At 42.6% G+C, this 18,525-nt stretch overlaps 1 protein-coding gene across 2 annotated transcripts in view; it reads right to left on the reverse strand.

Moving 5' to 3' along the window:
* Positions 1-4,710: 4,710 nt before the first annotated feature.
* The window catches only part of mcf2lb (mcf.2 cell line derived transforming sequence-like b), a 54,614-nt gene continuing 40,799 nt past the window's right edge, over positions 4,711-18,525 (reverse strand). Inside the window, exons 21-33 of one of the 2 annotated variants that reach the window (XM_083777228.1) lie at positions 18,007-18,132; positions 16,218-16,439; positions 15,629-15,721; positions 15,252-15,330; positions 13,849-13,918; positions 10,135-10,238; positions 9,684-9,776; positions 9,056-9,115; positions 8,257-8,331; positions 6,773-6,882; positions 6,458-6,570; positions 6,005-6,108; positions 4,711-5,861 (exon numbers count right to left, since the gene is read on the reverse strand). In XM_083777228.1, the coding sequence (XP_083633354.1) occupies positions 5,782-5,861; positions 6,005-6,108; positions 6,458-6,570; positions 6,773-6,882; positions 8,257-8,331; positions 9,056-9,115; positions 9,684-9,776; positions 10,135-10,238; positions 13,849-13,918; positions 15,252-15,330; positions 15,629-15,721; positions 16,218-16,439; positions 18,007-18,132 (1,329 nt within the window). In that variant the 3' untranslated portion in view covers positions 4,711-5,781. The remainder of the gene's footprint in view (positions 5,862-6,004; positions 6,109-6,457; positions 6,571-6,772; positions 6,883-8,256; positions 8,332-9,055; positions 9,116-9,683; positions 9,777-10,134; positions 10,239-13,848; positions 13,919-15,251; positions 15,331-15,628; positions 15,722-16,217; positions 16,440-18,006; positions 18,133-18,525) is intronic. The other variant, XM_083777229.1, reaches the window with a different exon arrangement.

An 18,525-nucleotide genomic window follows, 5' to 3' on the forward strand; every position in this document is an offset into this window, starting at 1 on the left:
AATGTCCGGGTATGATGATGATGTTACGCGCATACCCTCTATAACACTCTTCTTATGAAGTGTTAAGCTTAGAGATGAGTCATCATTTAATAATAAAATGTGTGGTAAACAAGGTATATTTATTTCTGACATCATTAGGTCAGACTTTGGCCCAAATAAAAGTACTCCTGAACATTCTCACAACATATGTATTGCACATAATGAACTATTTTCCCATGGCTTTTTGCAGACATAAGGAATTATTCCATGTGTGGCTTTTCACTCACTTTATTATATATTTTTTACTTTACTCTAAGACAGTATGGCACTCTGAAATGAAAGTAATAATAATATTATTGTGAACAGAAAACAGCAAATGGCAAAAAGATGACAGCTTACTGTGGAGCAGAGCTGCATTCGTATATTGTGTAAAGTTTGCAACCCTGCAACAATAGAGGGTATGCTCAACATCATCTGTACGTCTATTCTATTCATGGGTTTAAGCTTTTCTATTATTTTAAACTGTTGAATGAGTTGCTTGTTCATCACCTGTCTCTCCTCTGCAGTATTGATTGGTATGTGCCAAGTACTGTAGTGTAGATGGGTCTTTTTGTCCATGTTATTGTAATAATTATAAATTCACACACACACACACACACACACACACACACACACACACACACACACACACACACACACACACACACACACACACACACACACACACACGTGACACACACACATGTGACACACACACACACACACACACACACACACACACACACACACACACACACACACACGGGTCCTCCCCCAGTAGTGAATTTACTAGCATTGGAAAATGATGGGTACAATTTCAACCATTAAAACACAGAAAGTAGGCCTACATACAGTAAATTGATTGACTTAACAATGTAAGACCCCTCTTCAATAATAACCATTCATTATTTAAGTTCACTTCTCTGTATGACATTGCATGCACTGCCCACACACTCGAGTGGCAGGAAACGTGAGTTTAACATTGTTTAATGCAATTAGATTGCCAGTGAGCTGGATGCAATCCTACCTGGAGGGGAGAGAACAGATGGTGGAGGTGAACGGAACACTGTCCCCTCCCCTCCCAGTGAGCTGTGGCGTCCCACAAGGAAGCATACTAGGGCCTTTACTGTTCCTAATATATGTTAATGACATGACTTCAGCTTGTGACTGCAACTTGTTCCTGTTCGCAGATGACTCAGCACTGCTGGTCTCGGACAGGAACAAACTGCAGGTTGAAAAGACCCTCAGCTCTGAACTCGGTAGAATCTGTACCTGGCTCGCTGATAACAAACTATCCTTACACCTGGGAAAAACTGAATCCATCCTCTTCGGATCAAATAGTAATCTCAGCAAGGCAGATGGCTTCTTGGTTAGAGTGGGTGACAATATTATCACACGAAAAGATCAAATTACCTACCTAGGTTCCATCCTGGAAGCCAATCTTTCCGGTGATAAGATGGCCACCAACGTAATCAAAAAAGTCAATCAAAGAACAAGATTCCTTTACAGGATCTCCTCACTGGTCAGCAAAAACACCTTGAAGACCTTAACAGGAGCCCTCGTACAAGGTTTCTTTGACTATGCATCCACCTCTTGGTACCACAGCACCTCAAAGGCCCTTAAAACAAGGCTCCAGACCTCCCAAAACAAACTGGTCAGGCTCCTACTTGGCCTCACCCCCCGAACCCACCTCACCCCTGCCCACTTTGACAGGCTGGGATGGCTTAGGGTCGTCGACAGAGTACAGCATCTTGCAATGGGTCTGGTCCACAAGATTCGATACACCACCAAGATACCCATGTACCTGTCTAAATACTTCCTTAATGTAAACGAAGTCCACACCCACAACACCAGAGGGAGTGCAACAAACCATGTACAACCCAGATTCGGCACAAACAAGGGACTAAATTATTTTCGCTCCTATGCCACCAAAATGTGGAACGCCCTACCAACAGTCATTAAGACATGTGAATCCCTTGACTCCTTCAAAACCGCTCTCAAAGGGCACCTACGGATGGCTGCAATTCGAAACTGGCCTCTGTAAAATCTGAATCCCCCCCACCCCCCCCACCCCATTTTCCCTCACTGTATATTGTATCTTTTCCCTTTTTTGCTTCCCATATGATGAATTTAGCTACATAGAAATGTCTATTTGTATGTCTCTAAATGTTTGTATGTCTTTAAATGTTTTGATGAATTGAACAATGTGGACCCTGTTGTAAACAAGTGTAATGCTTAATTGGGTCGTCCACTCACAGTTTTTAGCTTAAAATGTACTGTAAATTCTACAAACTGTTAATAAATATTTCAATCAATCAATCAAAAAAGATATGACTTTTCTGTCTGGATGCATGGGCTGTCAAGGCCAGAAAGTAGGCATTCCTGCACTCAGTAGGCATTCCTGCATAAATTCCTGGTTTGATGATGATGTCATGCGCATACCCTCTATTGGGGTGTCTGGGGGTCCTCCCCCCTCCTTTTGTTTTCCTGTGTTCTAGTGAATGTTTGGAGTTTGATACCAAATCCAGGAGAAATTGTTAACTGTGAGTGGACGACCAATAAAGCACTGACTTGTTAGATTCAATTCTATCGTAGCCTATTCTATACAGTGGCAAAAGAAAACGTTGCTAAACGTAAGTAAAGTGAGTAAGTGACTCTCTCTTACCAGACAGTTTTGATGAGCCGTAACATCGAGTTTAGTTGATAGTGGTCCAGTTACCTTCGTCTCCTCACTTCTTTGACAAAGCACGCAAACAACTCGACCATCGTCATCGATCATCCTCATCTCTAGTATCTCTACGGACATGATCAATAGTTTTAATGTGATTACTTTACCACATTATTTACCACGTCATTTCATTTTGATCTGATTTCATCCAAATCGGATACACCGGACAACTGTCAGCGGAAGTAGCTAGGTCCCGTTTGAAAAATGCCATGCTCTGATTGGTGTTTGTTATGGAGATTGATGCATGCTAGTGGTTGGTTGTTTTTTATCATTTTTTTATATCATGGTTTCCGTTTCCGTATCCGAAAAACGCGCGCTGTTTCCGTATCCGCTCATCTGGGCGATGCATCGCAGTAGCGTTAGCGTGGCTAGTGGCTACTGTCGTCAACGTTTATAATTAATATAGTTAGAGAAATTCGAAGTTTCAACACCAAGTAGTTGTTGTGGAATTAGCAAGCTGGACATTTGGACTGGATGTTTCCTTCATCCTCGTGTTGGGCAGGGCTTCTGTTTTTGTGCTTCACGTTCCACAGCCTTTAATAGTGCCTTGAGTTTTCTTTTCGCAGATAAGTAAGCCTGGGACCGAGGCTAGCCTTGAGTAAACTTTTTGTGGGACTGCGACACTCTATTGACTTGAGCGGTACTCTGGAGAGGGGCTGATTCGTTTGGATTCGTTATCTATCAAAGAACAAGATTCCTTTACAGGATCTCCTCACTGGTCAGCAAAAACACCTTGAAGACCTTAACAGGAGCCCTCGTACAAGGTTTCTTTGACTATGCATCCACCTCTTGGTACCACAGCACCTCAAAGGCCCTTAAAACAAGGCTCCAGACCTCCCAAAACAAACTGGTCAGGCTCCTACTTGGCCTCACCCCCCGAACCCACCTCACCCCTGCCCACTTTGACAGGCTGGGATGGCTTAGGGTCGACGACAGAGTACAGCATCTTGCAATGGGTCTGGTCCACAAGATTCGATACACCACCAAGATACCCATGTACCTGTCTAAATACTTCCTTAATGTAAACGAAGTCCACACCCACAACACCAGAGGGAGTGCAACAAACCATGTACAACCCAGATTCGGCACAAACAAGGGACTAAATTATTTTCGCTCCTATGCCACCAAAATGTGGAACGCCCTACCAACAGTCATTAAGACATGTGAATCCCTTGACTCCTTCAAAACCGCTCTCAAAGGGCACCTACGGATGGCTGCAATTCGAAACTGGCCTCTGTAAAATCTGAATCCCCCCCCCCCCCCCCACCCCATTTCCCCTCACTGTATATGTATCTTTTCCCTTTTTGCTTCCTATATGATGAATTCCTGTTCTGTTCTTTAGCTACATAGAAGTGTCTATTTGTATGTCTCTAAATGTTTTGATGAATTGAACAATGTGGACCCTGTTGTAAACAAGTGTAATGCTTAATTGGGTCGTCCACTCACAGTTGACAGTCTTTGTATTGAGTTTGTGCTTAAAATGTACTGTAAATTCTACAAACTGTTAATAAATATTTCAATCAATCAATCAGTTATAAAATTGTGTTTTGTGTTTCATTTTTTGTCCGTTCTATTTTTGTAAAGCAACTTTGTGTCGGCTATATGTAGCCTGTAGGCCTATAATATTACTTATTAACTTATCATGACCATGCTACTATACAACAATAAAATAAAGTTGACATTTTAATTGGATGTGGATATTGGTTCAAAAAAGGTTGAGAAACACTGACGCGTGCGCACACCCCCCCACACACGCCAAATAAGTAATGTAATATAGCCATAATTCAATTACAATTTGGAAGTATTGCATCTTTCTCCCTCCCCCCTGTCTCTCTCTCACACACAAATAGAGGAATATCAGGCAATGAATGAATTATTACAAGTCTTTTATGTAAAAAACAATAGACACGTCACAAGTCAGTGACATACCATACATAATGTACAATATAGCATCTCAAACATTTCATGACGAACTGAAATTAATGAACAATATCTACATTCATAACATGATCCCTCCCGTTCGGGAATAAGTTAGCTCTATACATTGATATCTGATTATTCACATTAGACGACATCTCAAACTGTTCCACATACTGTACACATACAGACTCAAAGAGTAAAATGTGTCCCAAATGCACACTTTGATGCCTGCGAGTATAGCTGGTGGAGGAACACAGACATCTTTAAGGACAGATGATGAGTCAAACTGAAAGAATGAAATAAATACGAGACAAGTGAGACAGATTTGTGACCCTTTTTCCTTTTCCTTCAAATAAATATGCACTTCTAAAGCTGTGGATGCAGTGTGATCTGTAACACTCGAGCAACATTCTTGAAAGCTATAATCAACTCATTCATTTCATCCTTACGTTTCTTATTGGGTTTCGTTTTTACAGTTCAACTCAGCATACTGTATGCAGAAATTGTTCCACGCGGACCTGAAGCTGAGGCACCAGAGCAAGATGGGAAAGAGCCATCCAGGAGAAGTGCCTCTGCATTTCATTTCAAGTCCATACTAATGTGATCGTTATTAGATGCACTAACCGAGATCAGTCCCGCTGGTCCACTCGTACATCTATTACAATCACATGGAATCCGCAGGCTTAAAATAATAACAAATGGGCAAGTGTAGGAAAAGAACATGATCCGATCGAGTCCTGACTCCTGTCACCATCCTGAAATATGGTGCACTAAATCAGTGGTTCTCAAACATTTTAATTCCAATGAACGCCGACGGTCTCCAGACCCCACACTTTGAGTACTACGTATAGGCCTACTAGATGATGATCTACTGAATCTCCTCCCCGTGATCAAATCTGTGAAGTGGATTACACCAGGCAATACAGTATACCCCATTTGTTGTAACTTCAACTTGTGTGTGTGTTTGTGGGCATGTGAAAACAAATGACAGTCGTCAGTGTGTGGAATTGACAAAGTCGTCGGAAAACCGATTGTTGGGATTATGGATTGCGTGCCGGGGTGACCAGTGGCGCATCATGGCCAGAAGGCTCAGGGAGGAGGGAAGACGTGATGATTCAGGACTTGATGTCAGAGAAGCTTGTATAGGTCTCACTACAGCTGGAGGATGTGCTTAAGTTTCCAGACCCACTGCCTTCTGTTGCACACACACACAAACACACACGCACACACACACACACACACACACACACACACAGAAAGAATGATGTCAGTGCAACAGTCACGTAAAACCTCACTCTTTTCTGCCCATATACTGTACTGTGTGTATCGTTTCAATACCTGAGCTAGTAAGGGACTGACAGGACTTTGATTCTCCAATTAGAGTGAGCAGATCGGCGTCAGCAACCCAGCACTCCTTACTCGTCCTCAAGTTACGCACAAACCTGCATCAACACAAACACCAGAAGGAGAAAAAAAAGCACATGAAATAGCTCAAGATTCAAGATTTTTGGTGCAGTTTATAGGCTACTGTATGTGAGCACACAAAAGTAAAACTCTTGTAGTTTTGGCTCCTCAGCATTGTAGGGCTCAGCAATAACAATAACAAAGAAATAATTAAGAATAGCAACAATAGTAAGTAGAAGGTAAAGCATAATATGTATGTACACAGTAGTATATGTACATTAGCACACTTTGAGGCGCAGGTGCAGAGTGCATATAGGTCCTACTTAAGTATATATCCATGTGCGCACTGCGCTGTACAGTATGTGTATAGTCTATATAAGTTCTCACCACTGTCCCTCGTCTCCCTCTTCGACCAGTTGCACCATATCTCCACTCTTGACGGACAGCTCTTCAACACCACCTTTTTCATAGTCAGAGACCACGGTATACTTTCCTACACACTATTCACAGTAAAGGTAGAGAAACAGAAAAGGATTAAATTAGCTCTAGAGTCATAATAGTGTGTGAGCGTGTGATGTGTGTGTGTGCGTGTGTGTGTTGATTTGTGCATATAATGTGAAATGATTTGAGAAATCTACTGATTGATTGAGTTTTAGCATCTCTCTCTCTCCCACACACACTCGTGTGCAGTCACACACTCACAAGCTTCTTAGGTACATCATCCTCAGGGTCAGAGTTAAGAGGCTCCTCTGCACTGGAGTAGCCATCATTCTCCTCTGGGCCATCTAGTGACAGGGAAGCTTTTGTCCAACCTTGTGGAGGAAAGACAGACATGTCATTAAATGAACATAAAAGGGAAGTAGGACAGCGCCATCTTTTCACCAGTTAAGGAAAGATTGCCTTTAGGGAGAAATCCAGTGAAGTAAAAAGATGGAGATGCCTGTCCCACAACCTCTACCAAGAAACCATAACCAAAATAAAGGACAAAAGCATGCAACTAAAATAAATCTGAACTCTTGGCCCAGTCATTTTCAAACAAGAAAGACAATGTGAAAGGCAACCCTTTCTTTTTTCTTTTTTTTTTTAAGATTTCTTTTTTTTGCGGCTTACGCCTTTTATTGGTTTTTGAAGGGACAGACAGTAGGCTGACAGGAAACGGGAGAGAGATGGGGGGATGACATGCAGTAAAGGCCGTGTCGGGCTCGGGAGTCGAACCCGCGGCACACTGCGACTGGATCACCAGTCGGGTGCCCAGACGGTTACGCCACCGCCTGGGCCAGGCAACCCTTTCTGTGTGTTAATTTTCAATAGGAGTGCCCTGTGACGGGATAGGACTGTGAAGGACGGTGGAGGACTTGTGAGGAAAATATCTACGAAAGGTTTAGATAGAAGCAGCAGCCTTTTGGTGAAACGGTGTGTACCCAACACCTAAAACCGTGTGATCCATATATGGAGCCACTATACCTCTCCTCTTTGCCTGCAACAGATTAGAAGTGCTGAGCCACCTGACCTTGCTCAGATTGATGTAAGGAGGACCTGCATCTGAAGAGTTCATTCAAACACAACAAGGATTCAACCGGTGTTGGCCCAACTAAGCGTCATCTAGTGGAACTACTGCAGTCTCATTGGGTCCTTGAAAGAAACCACAGTGTTGCCATATCATATGACTAATATATTCTTCATGCACGACTCTACTCTTTCACTTGACAAAGCGTTGCATTCACACGCTTTCGCCTGTGAATATGTATTTTTTGTCGACAAAAATAGGTTGGGTTGAGAATTTAGACTTGTGTCAGAGGCTCAGAGCCACATGAAACTGTGCGCACACGCACACACACACATGCACCCACAGGCTTCTGGACACTCTAAAGCCTGATTTATTATTGGTGTTGCTTGCTAAATGTTCAGCAAATATATGTTAAGTATTATTCCCAACATTATGTTGTTACCACAGCTAGGATAGATAAGGTCTATGATGTCTGAATACCCAAACTGGATCTGATCACATGCAAATAACAGTGTGACTATGAACAGTCAGTACTAAAGATCTAATTTGAGAAACAAATCAGATTTTCACTACAGCTACACCTGAGATGAACTGAAATGGGTTTGATATCTGTGAAAGTCATGGCATTGAGAAAAAGAAAGAAAGAAAAGCCTGGCAGAATATTATCAGCATTAGCTACCTTTGAAGCCGAATGGAGTAGGGTCACTCCTAATCTCATGGCGTTTGGTCTTATGTTCAGGGCTTGTGGGAGATCCTAGCATGAAGAAAGCAGAAGTAGAAGCAGGCAAGGGATTATTGAAGATGAGAGAAAACGTAAAGTAGTGTTGAATTGGAATTGGACACGGAAATATGATGGACTGTATTAACATTGACAATAATATTTTTCTCATGGCAAGGCGAGCTCCTGCAAGTTTTTACAAATAATTTAGAAACAAGGCCGATATTACCAAGACGCATATACCCCTCGGAATGCTAGGTACCTCCCATGCATTTGCACAGCGACTTCCTTGTCGAGGCAGTTGCCGGGACTACTACAGTCATTAAAACAGTTTTAATTGGGATATGATCTCATGTTGCCATATTTGGTAACCGCTTTAGAAAAGCAATAACTCCTGCGAGGCCATGGTTTACTGTGATTTTAGAACAGATAAGGGGGTTTTCATACAACGTCCCTTAGGTGTTCTAAAATCCATGGAAAAAACCATGTCGTCTTGTGACATATTGCTTTAGTAACTGATCTAACCCAGCACACCCTAACAGAAGATAGATGGAGAGAAATGAAGGGATGTGACACAAGACGGACAACTATAATTCTAAAGAACAACACCCATAATACTGAATGGAAGATTCGAAAGGTGTACATTACACATACGGTGATTATTTTGAGGGAACGATAAGCAATGTGTCAGCAGTCAGTAACAATACATTTATAATGCTCTGACTAAAACTACCGTGATGTCTAGAGTTGCATGGTATACCTGCAGACGGAGGCAGTATCATGGGCAATGTTAAGCTTTTATCATCAGTCGTTGACAACTCTGTGGAGGGAAGCATGCAGGTGTTTGATCTGTTGAACTTCACTTTTACTGCCTTAAATTCATGCTGTGATTCTGGGCCATTAGGAGGACTTCAGCATGACAAAACCACATGACTTTTAGGGGGGGGACATTTGTGTAACCCATTTGGGTGGGAACCGCTTTTGGTGTTTTAAACATTGTTATAATTTAGCTATTGAAAAATAGCAGATCTACAAGCTACGAGCTTGTAGGTCTGCTATTTTTGAAAAATCGTGAAAATGTGGCACAAATCTTTAAATATATATTCTTTCAGAGTGAACGTTTTTAACTCAAATCTTTGCTTCTGGGGGGGTTCCTGGAACAACATATCTTCAGATGGGGGTCGGCGGCCAAATACATATATTTGTGGGGGTCCTTGACATGAAACAGTTTGAGAACCACTGACATAGAAACATGAGGTTTTTCAGATAAATTAGAAGGCATTTGTAGAATCGTCCTCAGGTCTAAATGGGTTTTAATAAAAAAAATATCATATGAAAGGGTAGGGGAAATATTCTTGACATATAAACTGTGGGTGATCTGCAGTTACCTTTCTGAGTTTTGAGGTTACTGAAGCCCTGCAAAGTAAAGCGCTTTTTAGCCACGGCGGCTCTGTCTGTGGTAGGGCTGGTCGCAGCCTCATCTGGCGTAGAAGAAGAGTGGGGGAATAAGGGGAAGTGAAAACATACAAAGGGAAAGAAAGAAAGAGAAAGAGCAGAGTGTTAAAGAGAGCAAAGAGAAACATTGTACATGTAGATGTAAATAGAAGAAGGAAAGGGTGTGTTCAGCTTAACAGATTGTGCCTGCAGTGTGTGGTTAATCCTACAGAACTGAACTCACAGGAAATGAAAATCAAGCTGAATATAGCCGGTGGAGTAAATGTAGCAAAAAGAGAAATCTGGCGGAGCAGCAGATCTGTTGCAGCAGTAAGATTGAGTTGAAGATATTCGGTTTAAGGAGAGTTGCTTTGATGTCCCAATATTACTAGCATTTATAAGTACCTTTTCCTGTTAGCTTTGGAGAGGCGGTGTTAGTGTCAGGATTGCCAGGCTCAGTCTTCCTCTCCTCTCCCCTTTTCAAGCTCTTCTGACCGCTCTTGAAAGGACTGCGGGGTGAAGAGTGATATATTATGTCTGTATGTAAATTAGTGACAAAAGTTTAACATTTTATATAGCCTTTTCCGGTTCATCAGTAGGCCTATACACAAGTATTTGCGTTTTTCTTCCTGTTTCTCAGCTCTTCTTCGATAATAGGCTCTGTGTGCATAACTGTAAGATTCAAGATTCAAGACTTTATTGCCATGTCAACAGAGTTGATTGGAATTTGTTTCAGTGCACTAAAAACATACATACGATACATACACATATTCACATCACATAATCAGACAGAACACGATACAAAAGTACAGACATGACGGGGACCAATAAATAAGAAAAATGCAAAATGTTACAGTCCATGTTGAATAAAAAAATAGCAAATTCATCACAGTTCATCGTTTTACAAAGCAGCTTCACGCTGTAAAGTGCGAGTGAAAAGAGGGTCAGCATTCAGGAGGCGAACAGCCTCGGGATAAGTGCTTTATCACTTTTCACTTTAGAGACCGGAGTCTCTTACCTGAGGGTGCGAAAAGAGAGCAGGCAGGGTGGGAGGGGTCAGCGATCACCTTCTGCATCCTGCGCTTAGTGCGTGTGGTGTAGATAGAGGAGACGGATGGGAGGTCGAGGGCTCGAGGCCAATTATTTTTGACGCTGTGCGTACCACCCTTTCCAGCCGTTTCCTCTCTAAGTCGGTGGTGTTTCCATACCACACTGAGACTGAGAAGACGAGGACACTCTCCACAGTGGCTCTGTAGAAGTGAACCAACGCCTCCCCAGTCACACCGAACTTCTTTAAGAGGCGTAGGAAGTGAAGCCTCTGGTGGGCTTTACTCAAGATGTTACTAGTGTTAACTTCCCATTTCAGCATATAGTGGTGCCAAGGAATTTAAAACTGTCGACCCTTTCGACAGGCTGGTCATCGATAACCAGGGGCATAATCCCCTTTTTCCGGAAATCAAAGATAATTTATTTGGTCTTAGCCAGGTTTAGGATAAGGTTATTCGAAATGCACCAGTCTACGAGGGCTGCCACCTCGGCCCTGTAGGCTGATTCGTCACCATTTTAATATAGCCAACGACAGTTGTGTCATCTGCATATTTAAAAAAAAGAAACAAATTGAGAATGTGAAATAAAGTCATTGGTATAAAGTGCGAAGAGGAGGGCTGAGAGAACACCGCCCTGGGGGGCCACAGTGTTAAGAGTCCTGGATTGAGAGAGCATGTTGCCAATCTTAACCACTTGCTTCCGGTTTGACAGAAAGTCTAAAATCCAGAGACAAAGAGAGTGATTAATACCCATGGCCAAGAGCTTATCAAATAGTTTGATGGGCAAAATCGTGTTAAACACAGAACTGAAATCAATAAATAAAACTCTAACATATGTGGCAGGGGCCTCCAGGTGCTGTAGGATACTGTGGAGGCACAGAGACACAGCATCCTCTACAGACCTGTTAGCTCGATAGGCAAACTGGAAGTTATCCATCTCAACATTGGACAGGCGATTACAGACAATGCGTTCAAATATTTTCATCACGACAGAGGTCAAGGCGACAGGCCTGTAGTCATTCATGCTAACAGCATTAGGCTTCTTAGGGACAGGTATAACCACAGCAGATTTAAAACAAGCAGGGACTTTGCATAGTGTAAGAGACCAGTTAAAAATACCAGTAAAGACAGGAGATAATTGGTGGGCACAGTGCTTTAAAGTAAAAGCAGAGACCTGATCTGGGCCTGCTGCTTTCCTGCTGTTTTGTTTAAGGAGGAGGGTTCTTACCTCTTGCTCACTAATTATAAAGGGAGGGGGGGTAGTTTGTTCTATACTAGCTGCTGCTGCTTCACTGGGATGGACATCTCTGGGCATGTCAAATCTACAATAGAACTCGTTCAATCTATCAGGGAGGAGGGGGTCATCATCTGGGGCTCGGTGGCTGCCTTTATACCCTGTGATGGTCTGCATCCCTTGCCAAACACCCTTGGTGTCATTGGCACGTAGCTTGTCATTATATTTGGCTTTAGCTTTTTTCACAGCATGTTCAAACTCATATCTGGCTAATTTAAAAGCCTCTTTGTTGCCACTCTTAAAGGCTTCGTTTTTCTTTGAGCAGAGGGTTTTAACCTCTTTACTGAACCAAGGTTTGTTATTGCTAAAAACAGTAACAGTCTCAGATGGGAATCCCATCTGAGACTGTTACTGTTTTTAGCAATAACAAACTGTATCCCATCATGGGATACAGAGACTCAGAGAACTTTATGTAGGAGGTAACTGTGTCAGTATACTCATCCAGGTCATTGCATGCATCTTGAAAAACAGACCAGTCAGTTAAATCAAGGCAGGCACGCAGGCTATCAGCAGCCTCAGGGGACCATTGTCTTACAGTCTTAGAGCAACGTTTGTTGGTCTTCAGCTGCTGACGATACTGGGGGATCAGTAAGATAGAGTTATGGTCCGACAGACCGAGGGGGGCACGCACCACGGCATGAAACGCGTGGGGTATGGTGCTGTAGCACTGGTCAAGAGTTTTCTCACCTCTAGTGGCAGCGTGGATCTGTTGTTTATACCGCGGAAGCGACTTCCTCAAGTTAACATGATTCAGATCTCCCATAATAAGGACGGCTGAATGTGGATGGGCATTTTCCAATTCCGTGATATGTGCAGCTAGCTGTCGGGCAGCTGACATTGCTCCAGCCTGTGGGGGGATGTACACAGCTACCAAGATGATTGAAGCGAATTCCCTCGGGAGGTAACCTCGCCTCACCAGGCTTTCCACCGCCTCGGAGTAAAGCCTGGTCTCTGTTTCAAAAGTCCGTATGATCCGGGCTGGAGCCGGATGATGTGGTTACTTCATGTTGTAGTATTGTTTTGTTTGCGACAACTTCCTTTTACATCTCAATAAAAGCTCTCGTAGCCTGTAGCCACTGCGTCAGTGTTAGTCACGTCTGTTTGCTTTACAAAGTTGTTAGACGAAAACAAAAGTTGCGGTGGGGAAAGCTGAAAGCTGTCTCTGATGTACAGCAACTCTGTCCTCTCATACTTCAGACAATCCACTCGTTCAAACGTAAAACACGCAACAAACAAACAAACAAACAATGAGCCAGACCAGCACTATGTCGCCATGCAACGGCGCCATCTTGGTCTTTTACTACTATATACTAGTAGCACTAGGTTTCCAGAAGGATTCATTTTCCAATAGCTTGTTTGATTAGCTCAGCAACAGATTTGAACCAGTCATAAACACATCACCTTCACATGTGTTTTGCAGTTCAAATCTGGTGCCGAGCAAATCAAATGAAGGAATGGGGAAAATGAACCAAAACAGGAAGGGGCTATGTCACCTTCTAACCTAGGACTATGTTTATGCACAGAGAGCCTAATATTCCCTGATAGAGCTTCATATTTGGACTACGTTTATGCACACAGCGCCCATTCCCTGATATAGCTTCATATTAGGACTATGTTTATGCACACAGCGCCCATTCCCTGATAGAGCTTCATATTAGGACTATGTTTATGCACACAGAGCCTATTCCCTGATAGAGCTTCATATTATGCACACAGAATTCCCTGATAGAGCTTCATATTTGGGTTCAAGTCAAGAGTGTGAACTGGTTCGTGGCTGACCTCAGGCTGACAGTTCCACTTGACACAGGAGGGAACTGGAACACTTGGTCTGTCGCCCTCTGCTGGCTGGCTTCAGAATCAGAGAGAGGGAGAGGTGTCACCATACATACTGTACATCCATTATTAAACACTTTCCCCCTTTTCCACCTTTCCACTGGTTGGTTCCCAATGAGAACCAGTTCCGTTCTTTTTGGTTCTTAGTCCATGAGCCCAGAGCTCCAAAATTGGAACGTTAAGTATGTATAGGAAAATATGCAAAATAGAAAATATGAAAAAGCTACTACTGTGGAAGGGTTATCGTTATGTATTAATTTACTTGTATTGATCCTATAAACAATTTAATATAGTTCTAGTTTTTCCTACCAATTTTGGAGCTCATGGACTAAGAACCAAAAAGAACTGAACGTTCCCATTGGGAACCAACCGGTGGAAAGGGGGTCTTACAGTACAAGTACCTATTTCTGCACTTATAATTGTTATGTATGGGGATACACGTGGAGTCACCGGCCAAGGATGATGTAAAGAACTTGAAGAATAGGCTAGCACAGAATCTATGCCATAGCATGCACCATAAACACACTGGGTAACTGGCGCCGCAAGGTCAATGGAACGACTTGTAGAGTAGTCAATGAGAGCTGTCAGATAATCGGAAAACTCCTCCCAGAGCCAGACAAACATTCACAAATCTGCCAGCTGGAATTGCCGGACCAAAAAAAAGTGATGTTTCTGTTCTATCCTTCTTGAGGATATTCACCTCACCAGGAGAGGGTAATTAATATGTTGCTATTTTCCCTGCGGAAACAACCAGAAGGGAACAATCCACTGTCCGCTTAACACTACCCGACCCGTACACTGCCAATATGCATTTGTTGAAGCTGTTGGTGCCATAGCCAGAAAATAAATTCTGTGTGGGTGGGTGATGTTGATGGAGTGTTTTACTTCTATGCCACCTGGAGTCTGGACACCAATTTGTTGATGAATATTGAAGCGTTGTATCATTACAATTCAGTGAATTCACCTATGACTAAGACCCGGCCTCTCCCACTTAAGACACGAGTTCCCACTTGGACACTTTCCAGCCAGGCTCATTCATTCCAATGTAATTATCATGGATTTTACGCATTAAATACTGGTTCATTTTTGGAACCAGACCTTCAAAAATAAAACAATGTTTTATCTTATAGGAAAACTATTGGCGGAGAGGTTTGTCTAACACATGTTATGCTTAGCTGTGATTGGACCATAGCAGTTTGGGGAGGGGCTTAGCTATAGGTCAATTATAGTAGTTGAAATCCTGGTTTAAGCATGGGCATTTGACCTGGAGCTAGCCCAAATGAATGTCATGATAAAGGGGTTGGGAGTATAAATCTAAATCTTCTGTGTCTCCGTTTAAATGTACATACCTCGATAAGCCTCCAGCTGGGTCGTCAGAACCTTGCTGATCACATTAACCCAAGTTGTTTTCACTTCCGCTGTTGGTGCCTGAAATACAACAATAAAATACTTAATCCATAATAGAAATCACACCCGTGTGAAGTGAGGGGCACTCTTATCATCATGACGTAACGTGTCGATTTTCTCCGACACATATGATGTCAATTCTCCATTCATTGTCTGGGAATTTAATATTTGTGTAATACGATAATCTACACTAATATAATATATAACACTGTAAATAACTACATGTGTACTGGCATGTTACCCGAGAGAGCAATGTCATTGTTATTGTTACTATTCTAGATGGTCAATCATACATTATTATGTTTGTAATGTCACCTACCTGAACAATATACACCTCCTCCCGTGAGTTACACCAGATTTCAAATTTCTTGTTGTCACCCTTTGCATTTTCAGTAATACCAACAGCGCTCATCTGATAAAAAAGCACAATAGAATAAAAAATCAACTCAATCTTTTTTTTTTCTTTTTTGCGGCTTACGCCTTTATTGATTTTTTAAGGGATAGAAAGTAGGCTGACAGGAAACGGGAGAGAGATGGGGGGATGACATGCGGTAAAGGCCGTGTCGGGTCCGGGAGTCGAACCCGCGGCACACCGCGACTGGATCACCAGTCCGGTGCCCAGACCGTTACGCTACGGCCTGGGCCAATCAACTCAATCTTAAAAAAACAAATATATTGCAAATGCATAATGTTATCACAGACTCACACTATACACGGTTAAACCCATTCTGAACGGGAACCCCTTTTGGTGTTTTAACTAAGCATTATGTTATACTTTAGCTATTGAAAAATAGCAGATCTACAAGCACGCTACGAGCTTGTAGGTCTGCTATTTTTGAAAAATCGTGAAAATGCGACACAAATCTTTGAATATATATTCTTTCAGAAGATTTCTTTTTTGTACTTACACTAAGGGATTGTTTGAAGCTGTAAGAGGGGGCTTTCTCATAGCCTTCGCCGTTCTCCTCCCTCCTCTTGCAGAAAAGCAGGGCCTTCTCGTGCAGGAAGATGTGTCTCTGCATGGGCTTGAAACGGGCCAGGTCTTTGACCTTCGCGTGACCTTTCTTGTGTTCCGTCCACACACTGAACGAGCCCTGCATCAGCAGCCTGCCCAGGTCACCCATATTACCCTTTAACAAAGGCAAGGGTTACTCACAGAATGTTCTAGCGTTCAACCATTTGCCCACATACTACATCATTTTGTTCAGTGGTGTGCACAGATAGACACCCCCTGCCCCTTTCCCTCTGGACAAATGTGCCCCCCCCCCCCCCCCCCCTTTATTTATTTTTTCTTTATTTTTTATTATTTTTTACAGTGTATGTGGGCCATGGTGACATTATCAATTCTTGATAAAAAGCTTCTAATATATTATTTAGGCCCCAAAATCTATAAATCTCACACTATTAAGGTAACCGGCCGGTTCCACTCGCTGCACAAGGTGCCCTTTTTTTTTCACTTGAGCACCTGCCCCTCTAAATGTCTGTGCACGCCACTGATTTTGTTATTGACTTGTAAAACATTTATCCCAAAAGAAAATCAGTTTATCTCCAGTGACAGAATTAGGCCTCAAGACATCCTGTAGGTCGGAAATGAAACTCATGAGTCTGGTAAAAAGAAAAAAGAAAAGTACTCATTATAAATAATTATGTTTGTTCTGTCAGAGGTCTCTGTCTGTCTTCTGTCCATTCTGTGTCCATGTTTCATGTCCAGTGCCTTGCCTTAATTCTGTCTGAAGCCTAATCTAAGCTTTGTCGCATGACGGTGTCACTCTCAGAAAATTCGGCAAGCAACACCACTAGTGTTGAACTTGAAGCATTAACATTAACACTGACACATACAGAAGTATCTGTGTTAGTCTCAAACTCTACTACAATATTACACTCTTTGTGTAGGCTTAAATCACAAAAACACAACATCATTAATTTAATTTCAGTCTTCCCTTCATGACTGGAGTGGATGTAACCGTTCAGATCAAGGGCTCGTAAAAGGCCTCTTCATACAAAAACAAGAGAGATGTGTTTGGGTGAGCGGTGAGTCGCTTAACACCGCGGCGTGACGTCATGTTGTAGATTTCGGTGGTCACCTTATCACCTAAAACTGGAGTATGAATAGGCCTTAACCACTCACCCAAATCCACTTAGTCGGTCTTTTAAATATAACGGGTCCAATGGTTTGCACCCTCTATCTATTCTATACCGCATGTCTGTCTTCCATTTGCTGTCATGTGTGTTCTGCTTGTGTCTGTGTTCTGAACAGGGGTCATCGCTTGGCTTGTGGTGAACATTTTTGTCAACATAATGTTTTTGCCACGGACATACAAAATGAGTGGACAATAATATTACCAGAAACACATAATAGAGTGTTCAAATGGAACCAAACGGACCCGCAAGGGTCCGTTTGGTTACGGGGGTCCTTGCAATTAAAACATTTGAGAACCACTAGTACTTACTGGACTCCTAATGTGCCATAGTGTCATAATATAAATAGTAGTCAGTAAGTGGGTGTTATGATAAAAATAAGAACATTATAATGGCTGTGTAAAAACAGAAAATCAAAAACTTGCCACAGACAAGACTATGTCTTTGCCAGGGACATGTTGGTGACCCGGTGTGTATGTATGTCTGTTCTGTCTGCAGTTACCTGCACGCTGTCTGACAACGCTGTTCTTCTGTTTCATTATTATTATTATATCTCACCTCATATCCTGTGATGGCGATGAGATGCATGGAGTCATTGACAGCCTTGAGAATGCCCAGGATGGAGGACAGCGCCTCCTGCAGGTCACCAGTCCCCTCACAGCCCTTGCTGTACTTAAGCAGTTCCTGTAGACACACACACACACACACACACACACACACACACACACACACACACACACACACACACACACACACACACACACACACACACACACACACACACACACACACACACACACACACACACACACACACACACACACACACACACACACACACACACACACACACACTTGAAATGTTTATTTATGTCCACATACTGAGAAGTACAGGAATGCCTTGTACAAAGGACATAAACACTGCCAGTGCAGTTTGACAATAGGAGAGCAGCCAGTTACAACGTGCATGGACGGCAAAGCATCGTTACATACAGTAGCCTACAGCTGACATGTCGGTCTGACACGCACACGCACACAAGCACACTCACACGCACACGCACACGCACACGCACAGCTT

The sequence above is a fragment of the Protomyctophum parallelum genome (assembly GCF_964188405.1).
Source record: "Protomyctophum parallelum genome assembly, chromosome: 11".
NCBI classification, from domain to species: domain Eukaryota; kingdom Metazoa; phylum Chordata; class Actinopteri; order Myctophiformes; family Myctophidae; genus Protomyctophum; species Protomyctophum parallelum.